A 16,429-nucleotide genomic window follows, 5' to 3' on the forward strand; every position below is an offset into this window, starting at 1 on the left:
ATATATATATATATATATATATATATATATATATATATATATATAATTAAAAAAAGAGTAAATATAAGTAGTAATTATTTAGGGTCGAATGTTTTCGTGGCATACAATGCAAGGTATAAAATTGCCATAAGCCCAATAAATGAAGGGAAAGCCCAATCTAATCGATTAGTTATTTACAGTAATAAGATGGCTGGTTTTCTCGGTGGGATCCAAAATAAAAGCAACAAAATTATTGAAAATACCATAAGAACTATATTTGTAATCACTTTGACAATATTATTTTCTGAAAGTTTAAATTTGACAATGATAAACTTTTCTAGCATTCGTTGTTCTCATCACTATGCTAAAATTTTTAATTTTTTTTATATAGAATTACTAAGATAATTGTATATTGTTATTTTATTCTTAAATCTCGGTATTTAAATGATGCCGCATTCAAATTTCTTAAAGAAAAACGGTCTGAGACAGTCTGTCTCCTTATTTCTTCCAAAGTATACGTTTTTTCCAAATTAAACCTAATCACGTAATAAACAATTAAAGAAATTAGTTAAGAGGTAAAAGAAAAATAATTGTCAGAATTATAATTTTTCTTATGAATTTAATTTGTATGTTAATCTTCATTTTTATATACAAAAGACCTTTTGATTAATCCATGAGAATTAAAAATAATTTAGTAATCAACAAATATGGGAACAATTAGATTTTTTTTTAAATTATTAAGACTTATTATCTAACCCTTTCCAACTTACAACTTTTCGATTGAGTAATAAATTACATGTGGCTGGCTAGTCATCTTTTATCAAATTAAGAGACAGAAAAATGATGTATATCGTTAATGTGGAATAATTATTATTTATTGACTGAAAAGCTAAAAATTAAGTTATATTATTTGGTAAATATAATTAGTAGATTTGATTTGAAAGGGAACTTATAAATAATCATGAAGACTTGGAAGAATAAAAAGGGATAAAAGGAAAATCACCTATTCTAATAATTTTTATCACGTCACCAAAAGGCTAGATACTAATAATGAATAACAATAAAACATTTTTATTTGTAAATAAACACTACTAAAAATATTTTTTTGTTTAATTGTTATATTTTGTCACTTGTATATCTTTTGTCATTAAAATTAGGTTTGTTTATTTGTTGACTATAGTCTTGCACCGACTAATGGTCAAATAGAAGTAATTATTTAAGGTAGCATGTTTTGAGATGTATGATATGAAAGCCGATTTAGAGTGTTTTTGTTAAAGCCCACTATGCAAGGAATTACTCTAAGCCCAACTGCTGAAATAAAGCCCAACCCAAAAAGTTCGGTCCACACCCCATTCAGCTTAGACGAACGTTGTGTGGATTCCTTATTAAGACAGCTTTCAGACGTTGATCACCTATCAGGTGATTTTGAATTTGAAAACTCCCGCTCCACTCTCCATATATATGCCACCTCTGTTTCTTTGCCAAAGAGCCGTTAGCAGAAGAACACAGAAGAGCATAGAGAGAGAGAGAGAGAGAGAGAGATAGAAATGGCGACCAACATTGGAATTATGGATGCGGCTTACTTCGTCGGCAGATCTGAGATTCTTTCTTGGATCAACTCGACTCTGCAACTCAGTCTCTCCAAAGTCGAAGAGGTTCTGATCCAGTTCTTTTTATACTTTGTTTAGGCTTTCTGCCACAGTTTCTTACTCTGTCAATTTCGTCAGGCATGTTCCGGCGCGGTTCACTGCCAGCTTCTCGATGCGGCTCATCCAGGGATCGTGCCGATGCACAAGGTCAATTTCGATGCCAAGAACGAGTACGAGATGATTCAGAACTACAAGGTCCTTCAAGATGTCTTCAACAAACTCAAAATCACCAAGGTAACAACATTCTCCCTTCCTCCTCTTAATATTGTCTCTGTTTTTGCTTTAATTTTGGACGATCTTTGATTGGGTTATTGAATTTCTCATTGTGTCTGTCAGCACATCGAAGTCAGCAAGCTCGTGAAAGGAAGGCCACTGGATAACCTCGAGTTCATGCAGTGGATGAAAAGATACTGTGATTCTGTCAATTCCGGACAGAACATGTAATACAATCTTAATTTGATTCTCTTACGTTACGTATATATTTATCCTTGCAGACTCCTATTTTAATTCGTTGAAATTAACTTGCTATCATTGGGTAGTTGTTTTGAATTGATAATTAGGGTTTACGATTGAAATTCAAATCTAACCAGGCATGGAGAATCTTGTGAATTTTGGATTCTGTAGTGCGATGTTTTTGGTATTGGGGATATAAATTATTTAAATTTAAAATTAAAATACTATATGCTGAATGTTTGTAGCTACAATGCTTTGGAGAGGAGAGAGGTTTGCAGAGGAGGAAGAGAAACGAGTAAGAAATCTGCAAACTCCCAAGCCTCTACCAAGGGTTCTACTTCGCAGAGACCTCAGTCTTCCCATAATTCTCGAAGAACCGAGGTTTCCAATGCAAACCCTACAAATCAGGCTGTTAAGGTCGCGAGAGCACCTAGTGCAGGTGGCCCTGCCTACGAGGAAAAGGTTTTTTTCTGTTTTCACGTAAACGAGAATTATCAAACGAATGATGAAAATACATTTCTCTAATATTCAAGTTGATGCAGATAACGGAGTTGAAGTTGTCCATTGACAGTCTTGAGAAAGAACGGGACTTCTACTTTGCAAAACTGAGAGATATTGAGATACTGTGCCAGACTCCTGAGATAGAACACTCTCCGGTACTGTGTTTTCATTGTTTTTAGTTATTGACTGGTGAAATCGAGTAACTGGTGTTGCTATTAGGTAATGATCATGTTTGCTGTGATTGTTGTTTATGATGATTCAGATCGTTGGGGCGATTCAGAAGATATTATATGCTGCAGATGATGATGGGACGGCTGTGGCTGAAGCTCAAGCTATGCTTTCTGTTGGTCATAAGGAAATAGAGGGCTTGAGCCCAATCGCCGAGGTTTCGGAAGAGAAAAGTAGTTCAGAAACTCACAAGAGAAAGAATATTGCCAATATTGATTTTGATGCTGCTGGCATCGCAACGTTGTCTCCGAGACAGAGGCTTTCTGATATTTCGGATGTTCACTGTAGTGGGTCACCTCTTATGACTTGTTAAGGAAGGAGGGGCGTCCTTTAGTTGTTAATCTCAATTAGCAACTTGTTCAACTGTTTTGGTTATGTTTCATGTGTGAAATTGACAGGGATATTATATTGATTAGACGTTCTAGGATAGTTGTGTTATCAAGTTATAACATATATCAGCCTAGAAAAATATAGCCAGACATATTTTGCCTTGTAGATTTTGCTGTTGTCATCAACAAATTGTTGTTTCTGATCCTAGTCAAGTAATTTCTGGCTTGTTTATCTCCAATTCCATTTTCAGCTTTTCTTTTTCATTATTTTGTGACGATCGAATACTATTTTCAAATCGGGTCAAATTACATTTGTAATCAATTCCAGAATTGTAGATACGCTGTCAATCCATAATCACCTGATTAAACAAAAGAATGTTTTTTATTTTTGGCCCCCTTCCAAAAATGTCATTGTTAATTGGTTAATTCAATTATCGAATGGGAGGACATACCAAGCGGTGACATGTGGGGTGCGTAGTTATTTAGGCCCTTTTACTCCGCATTTGTTCTCGGTATTCATAGATAATCTTGATTTGCCTTCCTCCACTCTTAAAAGCCCAAATTCAATTACAAATCACCCTAGAGGAAGTGATCTATACTTTTTAATTTAATTGGCTAACATGAATGAACAATCGAAGGTCAGTGTGTAGCGCCAGAACCTTTTTTTGTTTATGTATTTTTCAGTTCTAATGATAAATGAATGAATTCTTCTGTCAGAATGAGACCGTGAATGCACAGAATTGCGTGGAGAAAAAGGTGGAAAGTGTGGATTATCGATCTTCAGCAGGGCAAGGTCAAGAAATGAGGAAGGTTGATGTAGTTCACCAGCTCCATACAACGAAAAACACCAGTGGTGGAATACTTGCCGGTGCTGCGGCTGCTGTTACATCCACTCTACAGTCCGCCAAAGATGCCGTGGCCAAAAAATAATGTAACCATGGAGTGTCCTTGATCCGTTTGTTTAGCCAAGGAAATAGGTCTGGCAATGTGTAAATTTATTCTTTTATTGCTATTGCTAAGTTGTCCGTTAGTCACGAAGACATGGACAAAGTAGTGCGATGTATTCAGTATTGTATCCGAATTAATCCTATAAACCCCCGTTGTTACTTTTCTATTCTAAGGCTAATTAGCCAAACCAGCTACATCATTTTTCGATATTTTCACATCCACATTAACAAAAACATGTTTTTTAGAAAATCGAGGTTTGTTGCTTTTGCGTGAACCCTTGCTTTGGTTTGACGCTGATTTAACTTATGTAGTGTGTGTCATCCGAATCTCACTTCTGGATGGGACTAGAAAATTCATATCAGAAGATCACTTTTGCATGGAGGGACAATCATAATAAGTCGCTTTTATTACCCATGGTTTCAAATGGCATGCCCATCATTCACTTTATTCGTTCAGCTATCTACACTCGAATCCTATTCCTCTTTCTACTAGTGCAGTATTGATTCCTGGTGCTATTTTCTGGTCACATGGTTATAAAATATACGAGCAACAGAGTAATTTTTAAGTTTCCTCTGCTTCCAAAAAAGTACATCTTTTTGAGGTAGCACCTTCCTCTCCTTCCATCAAAGTTTGGAAGAGAAAAAAAAAAGAGAAAAAGAATTTCAAGGGTCTTACTCTGATTTTTGGTATGAAAAGAATTCCATGGTTAATTTTGTTTTTAATTTTCCACGGTTTACATTTTAGGTGGTTTTTTCAGCCAAAATTTTGATTGAAACAGAGGCAACAATGGGTTTGACAGTGTCACGGCTAATGAGATTGTTTTATGCGAAGAAAGAAATGAGGATCCTCATGGTGGGTCTCGATGCAGCTGGGAAAACAACAATACTCTATAAACTTAAACTGGGAGAAATCGTCACTACAATACCCACAATAGGTTCATACTAGTCACCGTACCTTTTTTCCCTCTGTTCTTAGACAAATATTTTGAATTCGTACTATATATATATATATATACTGTACTCAAGGAAGTGTGATTGATCCACCTTATTTCTGAATATTAAGTAATACATATCTCATTAAGTTATAAAAATTGAAATGATTAAAATTGGGTATATATGTTTGATGGATCAGGCTTCAATGTGGAGACTGTTGAGTACAAAAATGTCAGCTTCACCGTCTGGGATGTTGGAGGGCAGGACAAGGTATTTGTGTTTTTCTGGACACATCTTAATTTATTAAGAAATGAATCTTGCGCTTACAGAGTTGTCTACCAAAATATAATTTTTATGGGATAATCAGTATATGGTAAAAATCCATGCACATGTTACAAAAACTATTGTAATCCTATGCCAAATCCTATGTAGATTCGACCATTGTGGAGACACTACTTTCAGAACACACAAGGTCTTATCTTTGTGGTAGACAGTAACGACAGAGACAGAATTTTGGAAGCCAGAGACGAATTGCACAGAATGCTAAGTGAGGTCAGTAATTTTAGTTAAACCGGTAAGACTTTGAACCATGGTTAAATTTTATCAGCAGATTCCCCAAATGAAAATCAGCAAGCTTTGTCTTCGAACAGTTGAATGATGTAATAATCTTGTTTGATGATGAGCATTGCAGGATGAACTTCGCGATGCTACAGTTCTGGTGTTTGCCAATAAGCAAGACCTTCCTAATGCTTTAAGTGTTGCGGAAATTACAGACAAACTTGGCTTACATTCACTTCGCCTGCGTCGCTGGTATTTTACATTTTAATTACAATGATTCAATATCAGAAACCAAGGCATAGATTTAAAACTTTAATCATTTAGCAATCACACATAGCAACTTCGTGAGAATTAATAATGTTCATCGAATAACTAATTTTAGCTGTTTTTTGCTATTTATTTATGAAGGTTCATCCAACCAACCTGTGCCACATCTGGGCTAGGACTCTATGAAGGGCTAGATTGGTTATCCAGTCACATATCTAACAAGACAAGATGAACCAGGCTTTGACCGCGTTTCTGATCTTTCATGATATGAATGCTCAGACTCTCTATTATATATATAGTTTGATAATAGGCATAAATGAGTTTTATTGTATCTGTTATTTGTTGAACTTCGAATTACTTTTGATGTCAATCACTGTGATATATGTATGACATAGCTGTTCAAGGCATTAAAGTATGAACGATCGACGCAATCTTAAAGTGAATGGTCAGTGAATCTTCTCAAACCTTCAATTCAACGTTTGATCAATATCTTATACATTAAGAAAGCCTCAAGATAATTAATAAGATAAAACATGTTTATAAGATATTGGATCACGATCGGATAAATCTAAACAAAAGTTTATTTGAAAATCTATAAATACATAAGTAGATGATTATATTTATTGGACATTTAAGACTTAAATGTGATAACAGATTGATATAACTAAAATCTGACTTAAACATCGGAGTTTTTTTAGCAAGTATTTACCTGCTCGAACAAGATATTAGAAAAAGAGAAATAAACTGAACTAAGTGAAGTGATTTAAAGTATGAAAGTATAGTTACTTACTAACCGAAACAAGTACTTAAGTTAAGTTATGAGGAGTGTTATGCACACACCGAACTGTTGTAGGCTACACCAATTAGAAGGGAAAGATGTAAAATGATGACAATGTCCAGATTAGAAGAAATCATTGACGTGATTTAACCTAATGTATCTGTCGTTATCTTAATAAAAAAACTTTAATATCAGCGCATGATGGAAGGACATGTGCATTATTTATGCTTGAAAGCTAGAGGGGCTCTTGCGTGATAGGGCATGTTAAAGATGAAATAAAGCATTCATGGTCTGTGTTCGTTTAACTTAAGCTTTTGGTGGTCCCTGAAAAAGGCTTTAGAGAATGATTACTCTTTTAGCCTATTTCACGTAGTGAAACTTACAGCATAAGCTCTGATGTGAAAAGCTTGTTAATTTACTGGGTTTGAAAATTTCAATTTAAAAGTGAAGAATGTGTTTGATATAAAGAATAGAATAAGCAATATTGTTTAGGTTGGTGGAAAAAAAGTGTTTGTCTGTGGTGGTAGTCCTTTCCATTTAACTTATGTGGCCTCATAATTAAGCCGCTAGACCAAACATCTACACCAATATGTGCAAGGTAGCTAAAAGAGGTAGATTATGCGGAAACAAAATTGGCTTACATAAATTTGGCACTTTTAACCAAAACCATAACGCACCTAATATTACGTGCATGTGGAGAATGCTGGCTCCTTATTAGCTTTTGATGCTATATTTCTAGGTAGCAACTTTAGTCTATAGATAGATATCACATTATGCAAATCTTCTGTCTCTTGGTTGTATATCAGAAGAACCCTTTTCATTTGGCAAACCCCTCGGTCATACTCGTGGTCCCTTTGCTATCGAAATTATAACACTATCCTACTCCCAAATAGACTTCAATCATGTCACAATCTTCTTCTTTCTGGTATGATAGAAAATCTGAATCAGACTTGTTTTTGCCAAACAATTTTAGTTGTAACCTATTGGTCAACACAACCTAAGTTTTTGGTTTGCCTAATGCTTCTCCTAAGGCTAAACAGAACATGCAAAAGTTCAATCTGAAGGAGAATCATCATATCACACAGAATTATTGTTGGACACATTGAAAATCTTTCATCATAACTATGGCATGATAAAACAGCAACACATAGCTGACCATAACTCAGTTAAAAATGGGAAAGGAACAGGACAGAGAGGTAACAGAGGCACCCGATTTCAAAAAGTTTGTCTTTTTCAAATATTTCGTCCTATGATGACTGGTCTTCTCTTTGATCATTTTGCCTCTTTTGCGTGCCTATTTTCTCTTCTTCTGTGTAATTAATAGCTATATTATGAGAATGGCTCTATCACTTTCCAAACATAAAAGTCAGACAAAACACCTAAAAGTTCAGAGAGAATTCATCATTCCAAAAAACTTGTCGATCACCCATCACCTACATCCAATTCAAGTTCATAGCAGCTATAGCCCATCTTTATCATTATTTAGCTATCGTGCAAAATGCATTTTCTATTTTCGCATCTTTACTTTAAAATGACAAGAGTAGCTTCAATTAGAAATGTTCAGAAGTTGCCTTAGGTTGCTTCAAGGAACTTGTCTATTGAAAAAGTTTATGCAACACTCACAAGATGCTTAAAAGGTGTTTTTACTATTTCCCTAAGCATCTCAGCCTTAAAAGTAAAAAAATAAAAAATATTACTTTGTCAATTAAAATAATAAATATTATTATCTAAAATTGTAAATTGTTTAAAGCTTCTTAAAAGTTCTTCCGTCAGAACAAAATAGGAATAACTTTCTTAGCAGCAGTATGACATAATAGAAATTACAAACTACACTTTTAAGTGCTTCTGTCAGATCTGTTCTAAGTGCTCAAAACCCATATGGTGAAATTTCAATCCCCAGTTTTCAAATAATCGGAAGACGTCTCTTTTACCAAGATAACAGTCACAGTATCCGTGATATGGAGTTGCATCTTCAATTATAAGTCATAGTGTTCATAATATGAACTTGCATTTTCAATTATAATATGGTAGTTAGTGACAGCAAACGCTACATTAAATTTGCAACCAGACACTGAATTGCTTAAAGTCCCATGTTCATACTTATTGTCAAACAGGAAAAAAAAGTTTGTTCAGACTATACGACCAATGAATTGAAAAATACATCATACACTTTTAATGGCAATATTTTCTTCCAACAACTGACAAGAAAGGAGTTATTATATATTCATGAAATGGAGTTAGAACTGAAAGCTGGGTCTGGTAACCAACTACTTTGAGACCAAATGTCAAGAAATGAGGATGACTCAAAAGGAACCAAATTATACATATCCATTTATTAACAGATTTGTTCCTTATTAACATAATATTAACATATTGAGATAAGTGAAAGCATAAATAGATCGGTAGAGTTGGTATGTCTTTGTTAAATGACTTGTTTCCGGGTCTTGTTTGACCACGTATTATAATTTCATTAATTCATCTAATGCATTGCAGAAGACATTCTAGCCATCTTTGTTTACATGTTAACCTTAATGTGGAGTTCCTGTTCTGTATTAACAGGGAGAGATTGGAAGATAACAAAGAAACAAAGGAAACCCCTTGAATGTTGCTCATTGGGAAACATCATGCGTAATTGAACTTGCACATGTAAAACTACATTTCATGTAATGTTGCTACTCAGTATCAGATCCTTGTATAACAGTGAAGGAATAGAGTCTCTCTCTGCCTCGTTCATTGTCAAGTGTTCAGCCATCAATGTAGAAACTGACAGCAAAACTTCTCCTCCATAACATAACTGCCAGATATTTTCTTGCGTTTTCTAATAAAACTACCATGATTCTAAGTTATTATTAACGAGGAATATTTAGAACATCAAGAGACACTCGATTCGCTGGGGGCAAACGAATCTGCTGGTCCTCATCTTTTCTCCTCTTTAACTCTGGCTCCACAGAAAGTGATGCCACTGACCACGAATCATTTGAGCTTTCACAGCAGAAAGATGCATCAATGACCCCATCAGGGCTACTTGGCTCAGAGACACGTTTGCGCCTCTGACCAGGATTGTGAATCCCTTTACAGCAAACTAATAATCCCAGCATCAGTTTGTAGCACTCATTCACTTGCTCCTGCAACATACCCATCAAAATTTTCCAATCAATCACTCAAAAATGTAGCAGATTTGAACGATTAAAGATAAAGTGACACACCTCGTTACTTTTGAGTAAACCAAGAAGTTGATTTCGGTACTCCGTAGCATTCAATGGTTCAATCTCTTCAATTACGTGTATCATTATAGCAGCAGACAATGTAGAAGGAAGATAACTCATAACCCTTGAATCTGAAAAACAAATAATTATAAATATTACAATGCACACCAAGTTAGTCACAGATTAATATGAATGTACCGAGCGATATCGTGTACGTATCATATTTATCAACATTATTACATCTTACCGGCAATGACAGAGAGAAGAACATGCTGACACCCACACATAAATTCCCAGTGCAAGTGACGCTTTAAAGCAAGCCTTGTGAGAAAGTGTTGAAAGAAACAGATTGGAGTGACAGGGTTCATTTTCCATTCGAGAGTGGACAAAACGAGGAGTTCCATCGTATGTATGGTCTTCGCTTCAAACACAAATTCCGATTCCTCCACCTAAACAAAATCGAAAACTTTCCACGTTTAACATTGGAAAAACAAGGAAACTCGGAACTTTAGCGAACAAACAGCGATGTTGGAAAACGTACTTGCAACTCCAAAAGAAGCGGCACCCGTGTTTCCTCCACTTTTGCTGCGAGAGAGACACAAGCAACGGCTGCCAGTTGAGTCTTCCATGGTTTATCTTCGGTCTTAAAGCTCCTTCTGTTAACGAACCTGTTGAAGTAGTTAACGGCGAGAACGGTGGTGAGAGGAGCGAAACCGTGGAAATGGGAAAGTGTAGAAATCCAGCGTACGACGTGGTGGGAAGGGGAGGGAGTGAAATGAGTAGCGGCCTCTTTGGAGAGTAGAGAGAGAAGGTGGTCGTGTTGGGAGAAGAGGTGGTGGTCGGAAAAAATGGAAGGTGAAGATGGGGTGGTTATGAGAGTTGGAGAATGTTGTTGGAAAGAGGAGTATTGTTCATGACAGAGGAGGAAGGAAGGTGAGGGTGGCTGAGGCATGGTGTTGGAAGAAGAAGATGAAGAAAATGAAGATAGAAATTTGTTTGGCTATGGTGTGAGAAAGAGGAAGAAGAAGCCATTTAACATTTCATTTCATAACGTTACTTACTGACACAGATAATAGTCAGAGTTGGAAGTAGGACTCAGTTAAGTTTAACATAAACCAAAACTAATAAAATAAATAAACTATATTTTTTTAAGACCGTAATATTTTAATAATTTTTTTAAGGGTTAAATATGTTTTTAGTCCCTATACACAATTTTGGTTTTAGTCCCTCTCTCAAACCAAGGTACAATTTAGTCTTGAAAACTCTGGTTTTAGTCTTTTTTACCAATTTTTTTTAATTTTATTTGTTGTTTCAAAATAAAATTAAAAAAATTTGGTAAAAAGGACTAAAACCAAAGTTTTCTAAAGCGAAAGACTAAATTCTACCTTAGTTTAAAATAGGGACTAAAACCAAAATCGTCCCAAAGTATAAGAATTAAAAACATATTTAACCTTTTTTTTTAACAACTTTCTCATTATAGATTATCTTGTCATTGTTTTATTAGTTCCAATTATTACCACATAAATAATTATAAAAAAAATTATCAAAAAATTATTAATAATACATTTTCCATTTTTTTATTCTCCCGCCACTTCCTTTTACTGTGCCAAGAAAATATCATGAATGCAAGAAAATAAATAAATTTAGCTCTTACAATTTAAAAACAATAATATGGGCACATCCTGTATTTAAAAATTATTTTTAAACTTGTTTTTATATAAAAAAAGTTTAAGCATTTGAATTTTATTAACTATTTTAAATAATGAAAATGTTAATAACCAACAATTCAATTCAATGCTGTTAATAATATGATTGATTTATTTTTTTTACAGAAGAAAAAAAAGTGAAATAGTTATATATATGTGATTAGTGTTGTTCTGGTAACAAGGAGAGATGTGAATATTGGAAGTGACAATATTTACAAACAATAAAACGTGATTGGTTTTATTTGATGGCAGTGATGATTTTTTTACTAACGGTAATATAACATAATATGAATATTTAATAATCACAGTTGCGGTAATTAATAAAATTCTCAGTTATAGCAAGGATTTGCTAACATCAATGACAAACCACTAAAATGGGTTACTTTTGTATCAAAAATAATAATCGAAAAATTATTATTTCACACACATAAATTTTCTTACCTTCATTAACCCTATGCTTATTTATTTTTTATTTTAGTTTTTTCTAAAAAAAATATATAAAAGTTTATACTTTTGTAAGTATTTTACTTTTAAACTCTATATCAAATGAATATAAAGAATATGTACATAATTATACATGTATTTATCGTTCTCTTACTAATAATAATAAAAGTGTAACATTTACAGTGACAATATTTATTTACAGACGAAATGACAATGTGATCGGTAATCTTCTTCTTACACTAATGACAAACCATTAAACTGGGGTGCTCCAGTACCTTTAATAATCTAATTTTTTTCATGGAAAACCATATGTTTGTTATAAACATATGATATGTTGTTGATATTATGAGGGATCATGAATGCATGAGTACTTCCTCTTCGACATAAAGTAAGACACGTTACTAAGATTCAATCTTACATCGCTTAATTAAAAGAAACACTTTGTGTAATACTGATAATAGAAGTTCTTCACTGATAAGATATGAAAAAAATAACAAAGTCACGAGTCTCTTGTCAAACATGTTCATGATTAACACAAGTTGGTTTTTCTTTTGAAAAAAAAAAGGTTGTTTTAAAGTGATTTCCGTCAGAATCATTTGATAGTATATAGTAATCCACACTTAAAAAGGAATCTGTATTGTTGGAGCATTGAGACGATGTTAATTAGAATTGAGGAAGTGTAAATGATGGTGTGAAGTGGATGATTGGAGAAAATGTAAAAAACTTGAAGATGATGTTGCAGTATACAACACTAAAAAGAACTTGAAAAACCATCCCTGCCAGTAATAATGCTTGCTTTTCCCATCAACCAAAGAATCATCAATTATAACTTTGACTCAAGGGAAACCTACAAGTGCAAGGATGACACAGACACGTGTAGAACTTAATTAATAGTTTTAAGGAATTACAATAACATATTTAAATTAAACATACTTTTCATATTTAATTTTTACCTAAAATTATACAAAGGTTGGATCCTCGATGGAAATCGGGTATTCTTATAGTTTTAATACAGACTAGTCAAAACCATCAACTAGTGTTGAATTATGGGTTTGTGAAGGATATAAATAATTTTCTTCAATTTGAAAATATTTTGCATTTATAAAATTTATATGAAAATAATATTTTTTTTTTATGAATAAAAGACCCATTAGATACGGTCTAATACACGAGACGATGAAGACGACCGTTTCGGCATTTCAGGGTAATTTCGCACAATTTAATAAAATTAGCTTTAAAAATTATTCATTTTCAAGACTATTCAAATGACCTTTTCAATTTTCTTTAAATTATAGCATTGAAATAACTAATAAATTGAAAATTCTCCATATATTTAATTCAAATAATGCAATAAGAAAAGTTTTAGAGAAAAGAAAATGTTAAGTCAAATAAAGAAAATAGGTAAAGTAATGTGCGCGTTTTCTGGAAAGAGAGAGGTGTTGCTAGTAGTCAATCGTGTTGAAACGAACTTTAACTGAAATTTACCTGTACTAGATACTACTTTATAATTTTCCTTCCTTTTCTTATGTTTACGATAATTTTATATATATATATATTTTTTTTCTATTTTAGTTTTAAATGAAGAGTATAAAATAGATAAATAAAAGAAGGTAATAATAAAAAAAAAAAAAAGAGAGAGAGAGAGAGTGGAAAGATGGAAAGGTGAAAGGCCAGGTCCAAGATGACAGAGACACGCAAGCCCACTATAGCGTACCTGGGCTGACTCTGATGCATGAACCCATACGCAAATCTCGCCCACTTCCAGGTGGTTGCGCGAGTGCCACACGCGCCTCCTCCCTTAAGTTCAATGCCTTCTCTTTGTAATAAATCCTTCAATACCTCTCCGCCGCTTCCCGCACACATTTCCATGGGACAATCACCGTCCACCGCCGCGCCGCCTGCGCCGGATATCAATCGACAACAAATTTCTCAGTTACATTCAAGCAGCGATCCCGATTTCGATGCTGACCACACAATCCGTCTTTCCGACGATTGTTTGGCCGTGATTTTCCATTTTCTCAGCAACGCCGACCGGAAAGAGTGCTCTGAGGTCTGCCGGCGATGGCGCCGCGTGGACGGCGAGAGACGGCACCGCCTCTCGCTTGTCGCTCGGCCTGAATTGCAAGAGCTCGTTTCTCCCCTATTTGACCGCTTCGAATCGGTCACAAAACTCACTTTACGAATCGACCGGAAGTACGCGAGCTTAAACGACGACGCTTTGATTATGATCTCGAAGCGCTGCAGGAACGTCACGCGTCTGAAGTTGCGCGGGTGCCGTGACGTAACGGAAATTGGAATGGCCGGCGTAGGCGATAATTGCAAGGCCTTGAAGAAGCTATCGTGCGCGTCGTGCATGTTCGGCACGAAGGGAATCGCGGCGCTGCTCGATCGATGCGTCACGTTAGAAGATCTAACCCTGAAGCGGCTCCGCGGGGTCCCCCAAATCACCGAGGTGGAGGTTGGTGCCGCGGCTTCGTTGAAATCTATATGCCTAAAGGAGCTCGTGAACGGTCAAAGCTTTGCGCCGCTTGTGATTGGTTCGAAGAAGCTTCAAACTTTGAAGGTGATTGGGTGTACGGGGGATTGGGATGATAGTCTGGTTAGGATTGGATGTTTAAACGGTGGTTTGGTTGAGATTCACTTGGAGAAGGTTCAAGTTAGCGATGTGGGACTTGTGGGGGTGGCCAGGTGTTTGAGGTTGGAGACTCTGCACGTTGTGAAAACCGCGGAGTGCTCCAATGTAGGGCTTTCGATGGTTGCTGAGAGGTGTAGGTTGTTGAGGAAGGTTCACATAGATGGATGGAGGACTAATAGGATTGGTGATGATGGTTTGGCTGCGATTGCGAAACACTGTCCTGATTTGCAGGAGCTAGTGCTGATTGGTGTTTACCCTACTTTTTCGAGCTTGGCTGCGATTGCTTGCAATTGCAGGAATTTGGAGAGGTTGGCTCTTTGTGGGATTGGAACCGTTGGTGATGCGGAGATTGAATGTATTGCTGATAAGTGTGTTGCACTCAAGAAGCTATGCATTAAAGGGTGTCCTGTATCCAATGCTGGGATCGGAGCTTTAGCGTCGGGGTGTCCTAATTTGGTTAAGGTTAAGGTGAAGAAGTGCAGAAAGATTACTGGTAGAGGGGTGGAGTGGGTGCGAGAAAAGAGGGTTTCTTTGGCGTTTAATTATGATGACAGTGAAGTTGAAGCTTTGGATGGGAGTGGAAGTGACGGTGTTGGGGGAGCTCAGGATGGTGTGGCAGAGGCTGAGGCAGACGCTGAGGCGGAGGCTGAGGCTGAGGCTGAGGCTCCTTCAAATAATAACAACACCCGATTGACAATGTTGCGAACAAGGCTGGGCCTTTTGGCTGGTAGAAATATATTATCATGTGCCTTCAGAAGGCTGTCTAACATTGATAATGTCTCCAGTAGCAGCTTTTTATGATGTTAGTAAGAAAGTAGGGAGCATTTCTTGCCATGTTGGCTTTCCCCAATGTGAGACGAGTTTTTTCATGTTGATTGCCAGTCTTTGCGGTGTTGGTTATGTGATTTTTTGTTTTCTTATGAACAGCTGATAGCAGCATCTCTATTGTTAACTAGATATGTCAATTACCCTCGTTGATTGTCTCTTTTTTCTATCTGTTGCAGATTATTTCCCCTGTTTGTCTCTATACTGAAAACTCGGTCTAGTTAAATACTGAAAACTCGGTCCAGTTTTTATAAAACATAAATAAATTGTACAAATTATGAATAATCTCATTTCTCTTAATATACTTGGTAGGTGCTTTGTTGCTGACTGTGTATTATATTAACTAGCCATATATTCAGTCCCTTAATATTCCACAATTTAGATACATACAAAATTTAGGTGGTATTTGGAGTGGTATTCATTAATTAATGTTTAGACTTTCATCTCTCCCTTAATATAAAGTTGATTTAAAAGATTGGAAACTGGGAAGCGTCAGACACAGACGATCGTCTTACAATTACAAAAATATAAAATGTAATATAATATCAGTAACATTTTTAAGGTTGTTTCTCTAAGATATAACTAATTATTTCAATAATTATTAGAAATTTTATTTTACAGTGTAAATCATACACATTAATTCTTAATTAAGGTTAAAATTTGTCTTGTTGATTATATATATTATTGATGTGCTCATGTTCTTATATTTTGGACATTGGCTGTATTATATCAGTTATATCCATATCAGTATTATATCTTACGTCAGTGTATTTGCTTCATTGGTTGATCTGATGAAACTCTAATTTTGATTAAAATCACATCTACTCTTTGATGGTGAAAAGCTGATAATCGCGTCGGAATATTTAAATCATTACTTCAACATGCGCTACCAGTTACTTAAACAGAGCTTCCTTTCATCAACCCAGAGATTGAAATGTGCTATTTAGTCCGTTTGCAACTTCTTTTCCCAAGCTATATATTATTTATTGCA

The 16,429-nt window shown here is 35.3% G+C and overlaps 5 protein-coding genes across 6 annotated transcripts; 4 read left to right on the forward strand and 1 right to left on the reverse strand.

Moving 5' to 3' along the window:
* The first annotated feature begins 1,402 nt into the window (after nt 1-1,402).
* Nucleotides 1,403-3,371, forward strand: LOC106777096 (microtubule-associated protein RP/EB family member 1C). Its single transcript, XM_014664616.2, has 6 exons — nt 1,403-1,634; nt 1,707-1,862; nt 1,965-2,068; nt 2,327-2,543; nt 2,624-2,737; nt 2,845-3,371. Exons 1-6 carry the CDS (start codon nt 1,527-1,529, stop codon nt 3,121-3,123), a joined length of 978 nt encoding a protein of 325 aa, XP_014520102.1. The 5' UTR covers nt 1,403-1,526; the 3' UTR covers nt 3,124-3,371.
* Nucleotides 3,372-3,492: 121 nt separating this feature from the next.
* Nucleotides 3,493-4,401, forward strand: LOC106777499. Its single transcript, XM_014665070.2, has 2 exons — nt 3,493-3,777; nt 3,857-4,401. The coding sequence occupies exons 1-2, from the start codon at nt 3,760-3,762 to the stop codon at nt 4,067-4,069; spliced, it is 231 nt and encodes a 76-aa protein (XP_014520556.2). The 5' UTR covers nt 3,493-3,759; the 3' UTR covers nt 4,070-4,401.
* A 256-nt stretch (nt 4,402-4,657) lies between these two features.
* On the forward strand, nt 4,658-6,299 carry LOC106777005 (ADP-ribosylation factor 2). 2 transcript variants are annotated; one of them, XM_014664501.2, is made up of 6 exons: nt 4,658-4,773; nt 4,845-5,021; nt 5,219-5,289; nt 5,452-5,571; nt 5,711-5,829; nt 5,986-6,299. In XM_014664501.2, the coding sequence occupies exons 2-6, from the start codon at nt 4,874-4,876 to the stop codon at nt 6,074-6,076; spliced, it is 549 nt and encodes a 182-aa protein (XP_014519987.1). In that variant the 5' UTR covers nt 4,658-4,773; nt 4,845-4,873; the 3' UTR covers nt 6,077-6,299. The 2 variants fall into 2 exon arrangements, with proteins under 2 accessions (XP_014519987.1, XP_014519986.1); XM_014664500.2 differs by having other exon boundaries at nt 4,866-5,021.
* Nucleotides 6,300-9,196: 2,897 nt separating this feature from the next.
* On the reverse strand, nt 9,197-10,914 carry LOC106777141 (cyclin-D3-2). Its single transcript, XM_014664668.2, has 4 exons — nt 10,370-10,914; nt 10,076-10,277; nt 9,829-9,959; nt 9,197-9,747 (listed from the first exon to the last, which is right to left on the reverse strand). Exons 1-4 carry the CDS (start codon nt 10,778-10,780, stop codon nt 9,472-9,474), a joined length of 1,020 nt encoding a protein of 339 aa, XP_014520154.1. The 5' UTR covers nt 10,781-10,914; the 3' UTR covers nt 9,197-9,471.
* Nucleotides 10,915-13,626: 2,712 nt separating this feature from the next.
* LOC106776313 (F-box protein SKIP2) lies at nt 13,627-15,600 on the forward strand. Its single transcript, XM_014663723.2, has one exon. It carries the CDS (start codon nt 13,711-13,713, stop codon nt 15,412-15,414), a length of 1,704 nt encoding a protein of 567 aa, XP_014519209.1. The 5' UTR covers nt 13,627-13,710; the 3' UTR covers nt 15,415-15,600.
* The last annotated feature ends 829 nt before the right edge of the window (nt 15,601-16,429 follow it).

This window comes from Vigna radiata, chromosome 11 (genome assembly GCF_000741045.1).
Source record: "Vigna radiata var. radiata cultivar VC1973A chromosome 11, Vradiata_ver6, whole genome shotgun sequence".
Classification (NCBI taxonomy): Eukaryota; Viridiplantae; Streptophyta; class Magnoliopsida; order Fabales; family Fabaceae; genus Vigna; species Vigna radiata.

What these genes read in the sequence shown, in the direction of transcription:
- LOC106776313 (XM_014663723.2), top strand. Translation starts at nt 13,711, where the DNA reads ATGAACCCATACGCAAATCTCGCCCACTTCCAGGTGGTTGCGCGAGTG.
- LOC106777141 (XM_014664668.2), bottom strand. Translation starts at nt 10,780, where the DNA reads ATGCCTCAGCCACCCTCACCTTCCTTCCTCCTCTGTCATGAACAATAC. An exon ending in TCTTCTCTCTGTCATTGCCG is followed by an intron (nt 9,960 to 10,075) that starts GTAAGATGTAAT and finishes TTTGTTTTTCAG; the next exon opens with ATTCAAGGGTTATGAGTTAT. An exon ending in GTTTACTCAAAAGTAACGAG is followed by an intron (nt 9,748 to 9,828) that starts GTGTGTCACTTT and finishes GGTATGTTGCAG; the next exon opens with GAGCAAGTGAATGAGTGCTA.
- LOC106777005 (XM_014664501.2), top strand. Translation starts at nt 4,874, where the DNA reads ATGGGTTTGACAGTGTCACGGCTAATGAGATTGTTTTATGCGAAGAAA. An exon ending in CACTACAATACCCACAATAG is followed by an intron (nt 5,022 to 5,218) that starts GTTCATACTAGT and finishes TTGATGGATCAG; the next exon opens with GCTTCAATGTGGAGACTGTT. An exon ending in TCACTTCGCCTGCGTCGCTG is followed by an intron (nt 5,830 to 5,985) that starts GTATTTTACATT and finishes TTATTTATGAAG; the next exon opens with GTTCATCCAACCAACCTGTG.
- LOC106777096 (XM_014664616.2), top strand. Translation starts at nt 1,527, where the DNA reads ATGGCGACCAACATTGGAATTATGGATGCGGCTTACTTCGTCGGCAGA. An exon ending in ACAAACTCAAAATCACCAAG is followed by an intron (nt 1,863 to 1,964) that starts GTAACAACATTC and finishes TGTGTCTGTCAG; the next exon opens with CACATCGAAGTCAGCAAGCT. An exon ending in GTCAATTCCGGACAGAACAT is followed by an intron (nt 2,069 to 2,326) that starts GTAATACAATCT and finishes GAATGTTTGTAG; the next exon opens with CTACAATGCTTTGGAGAGGA.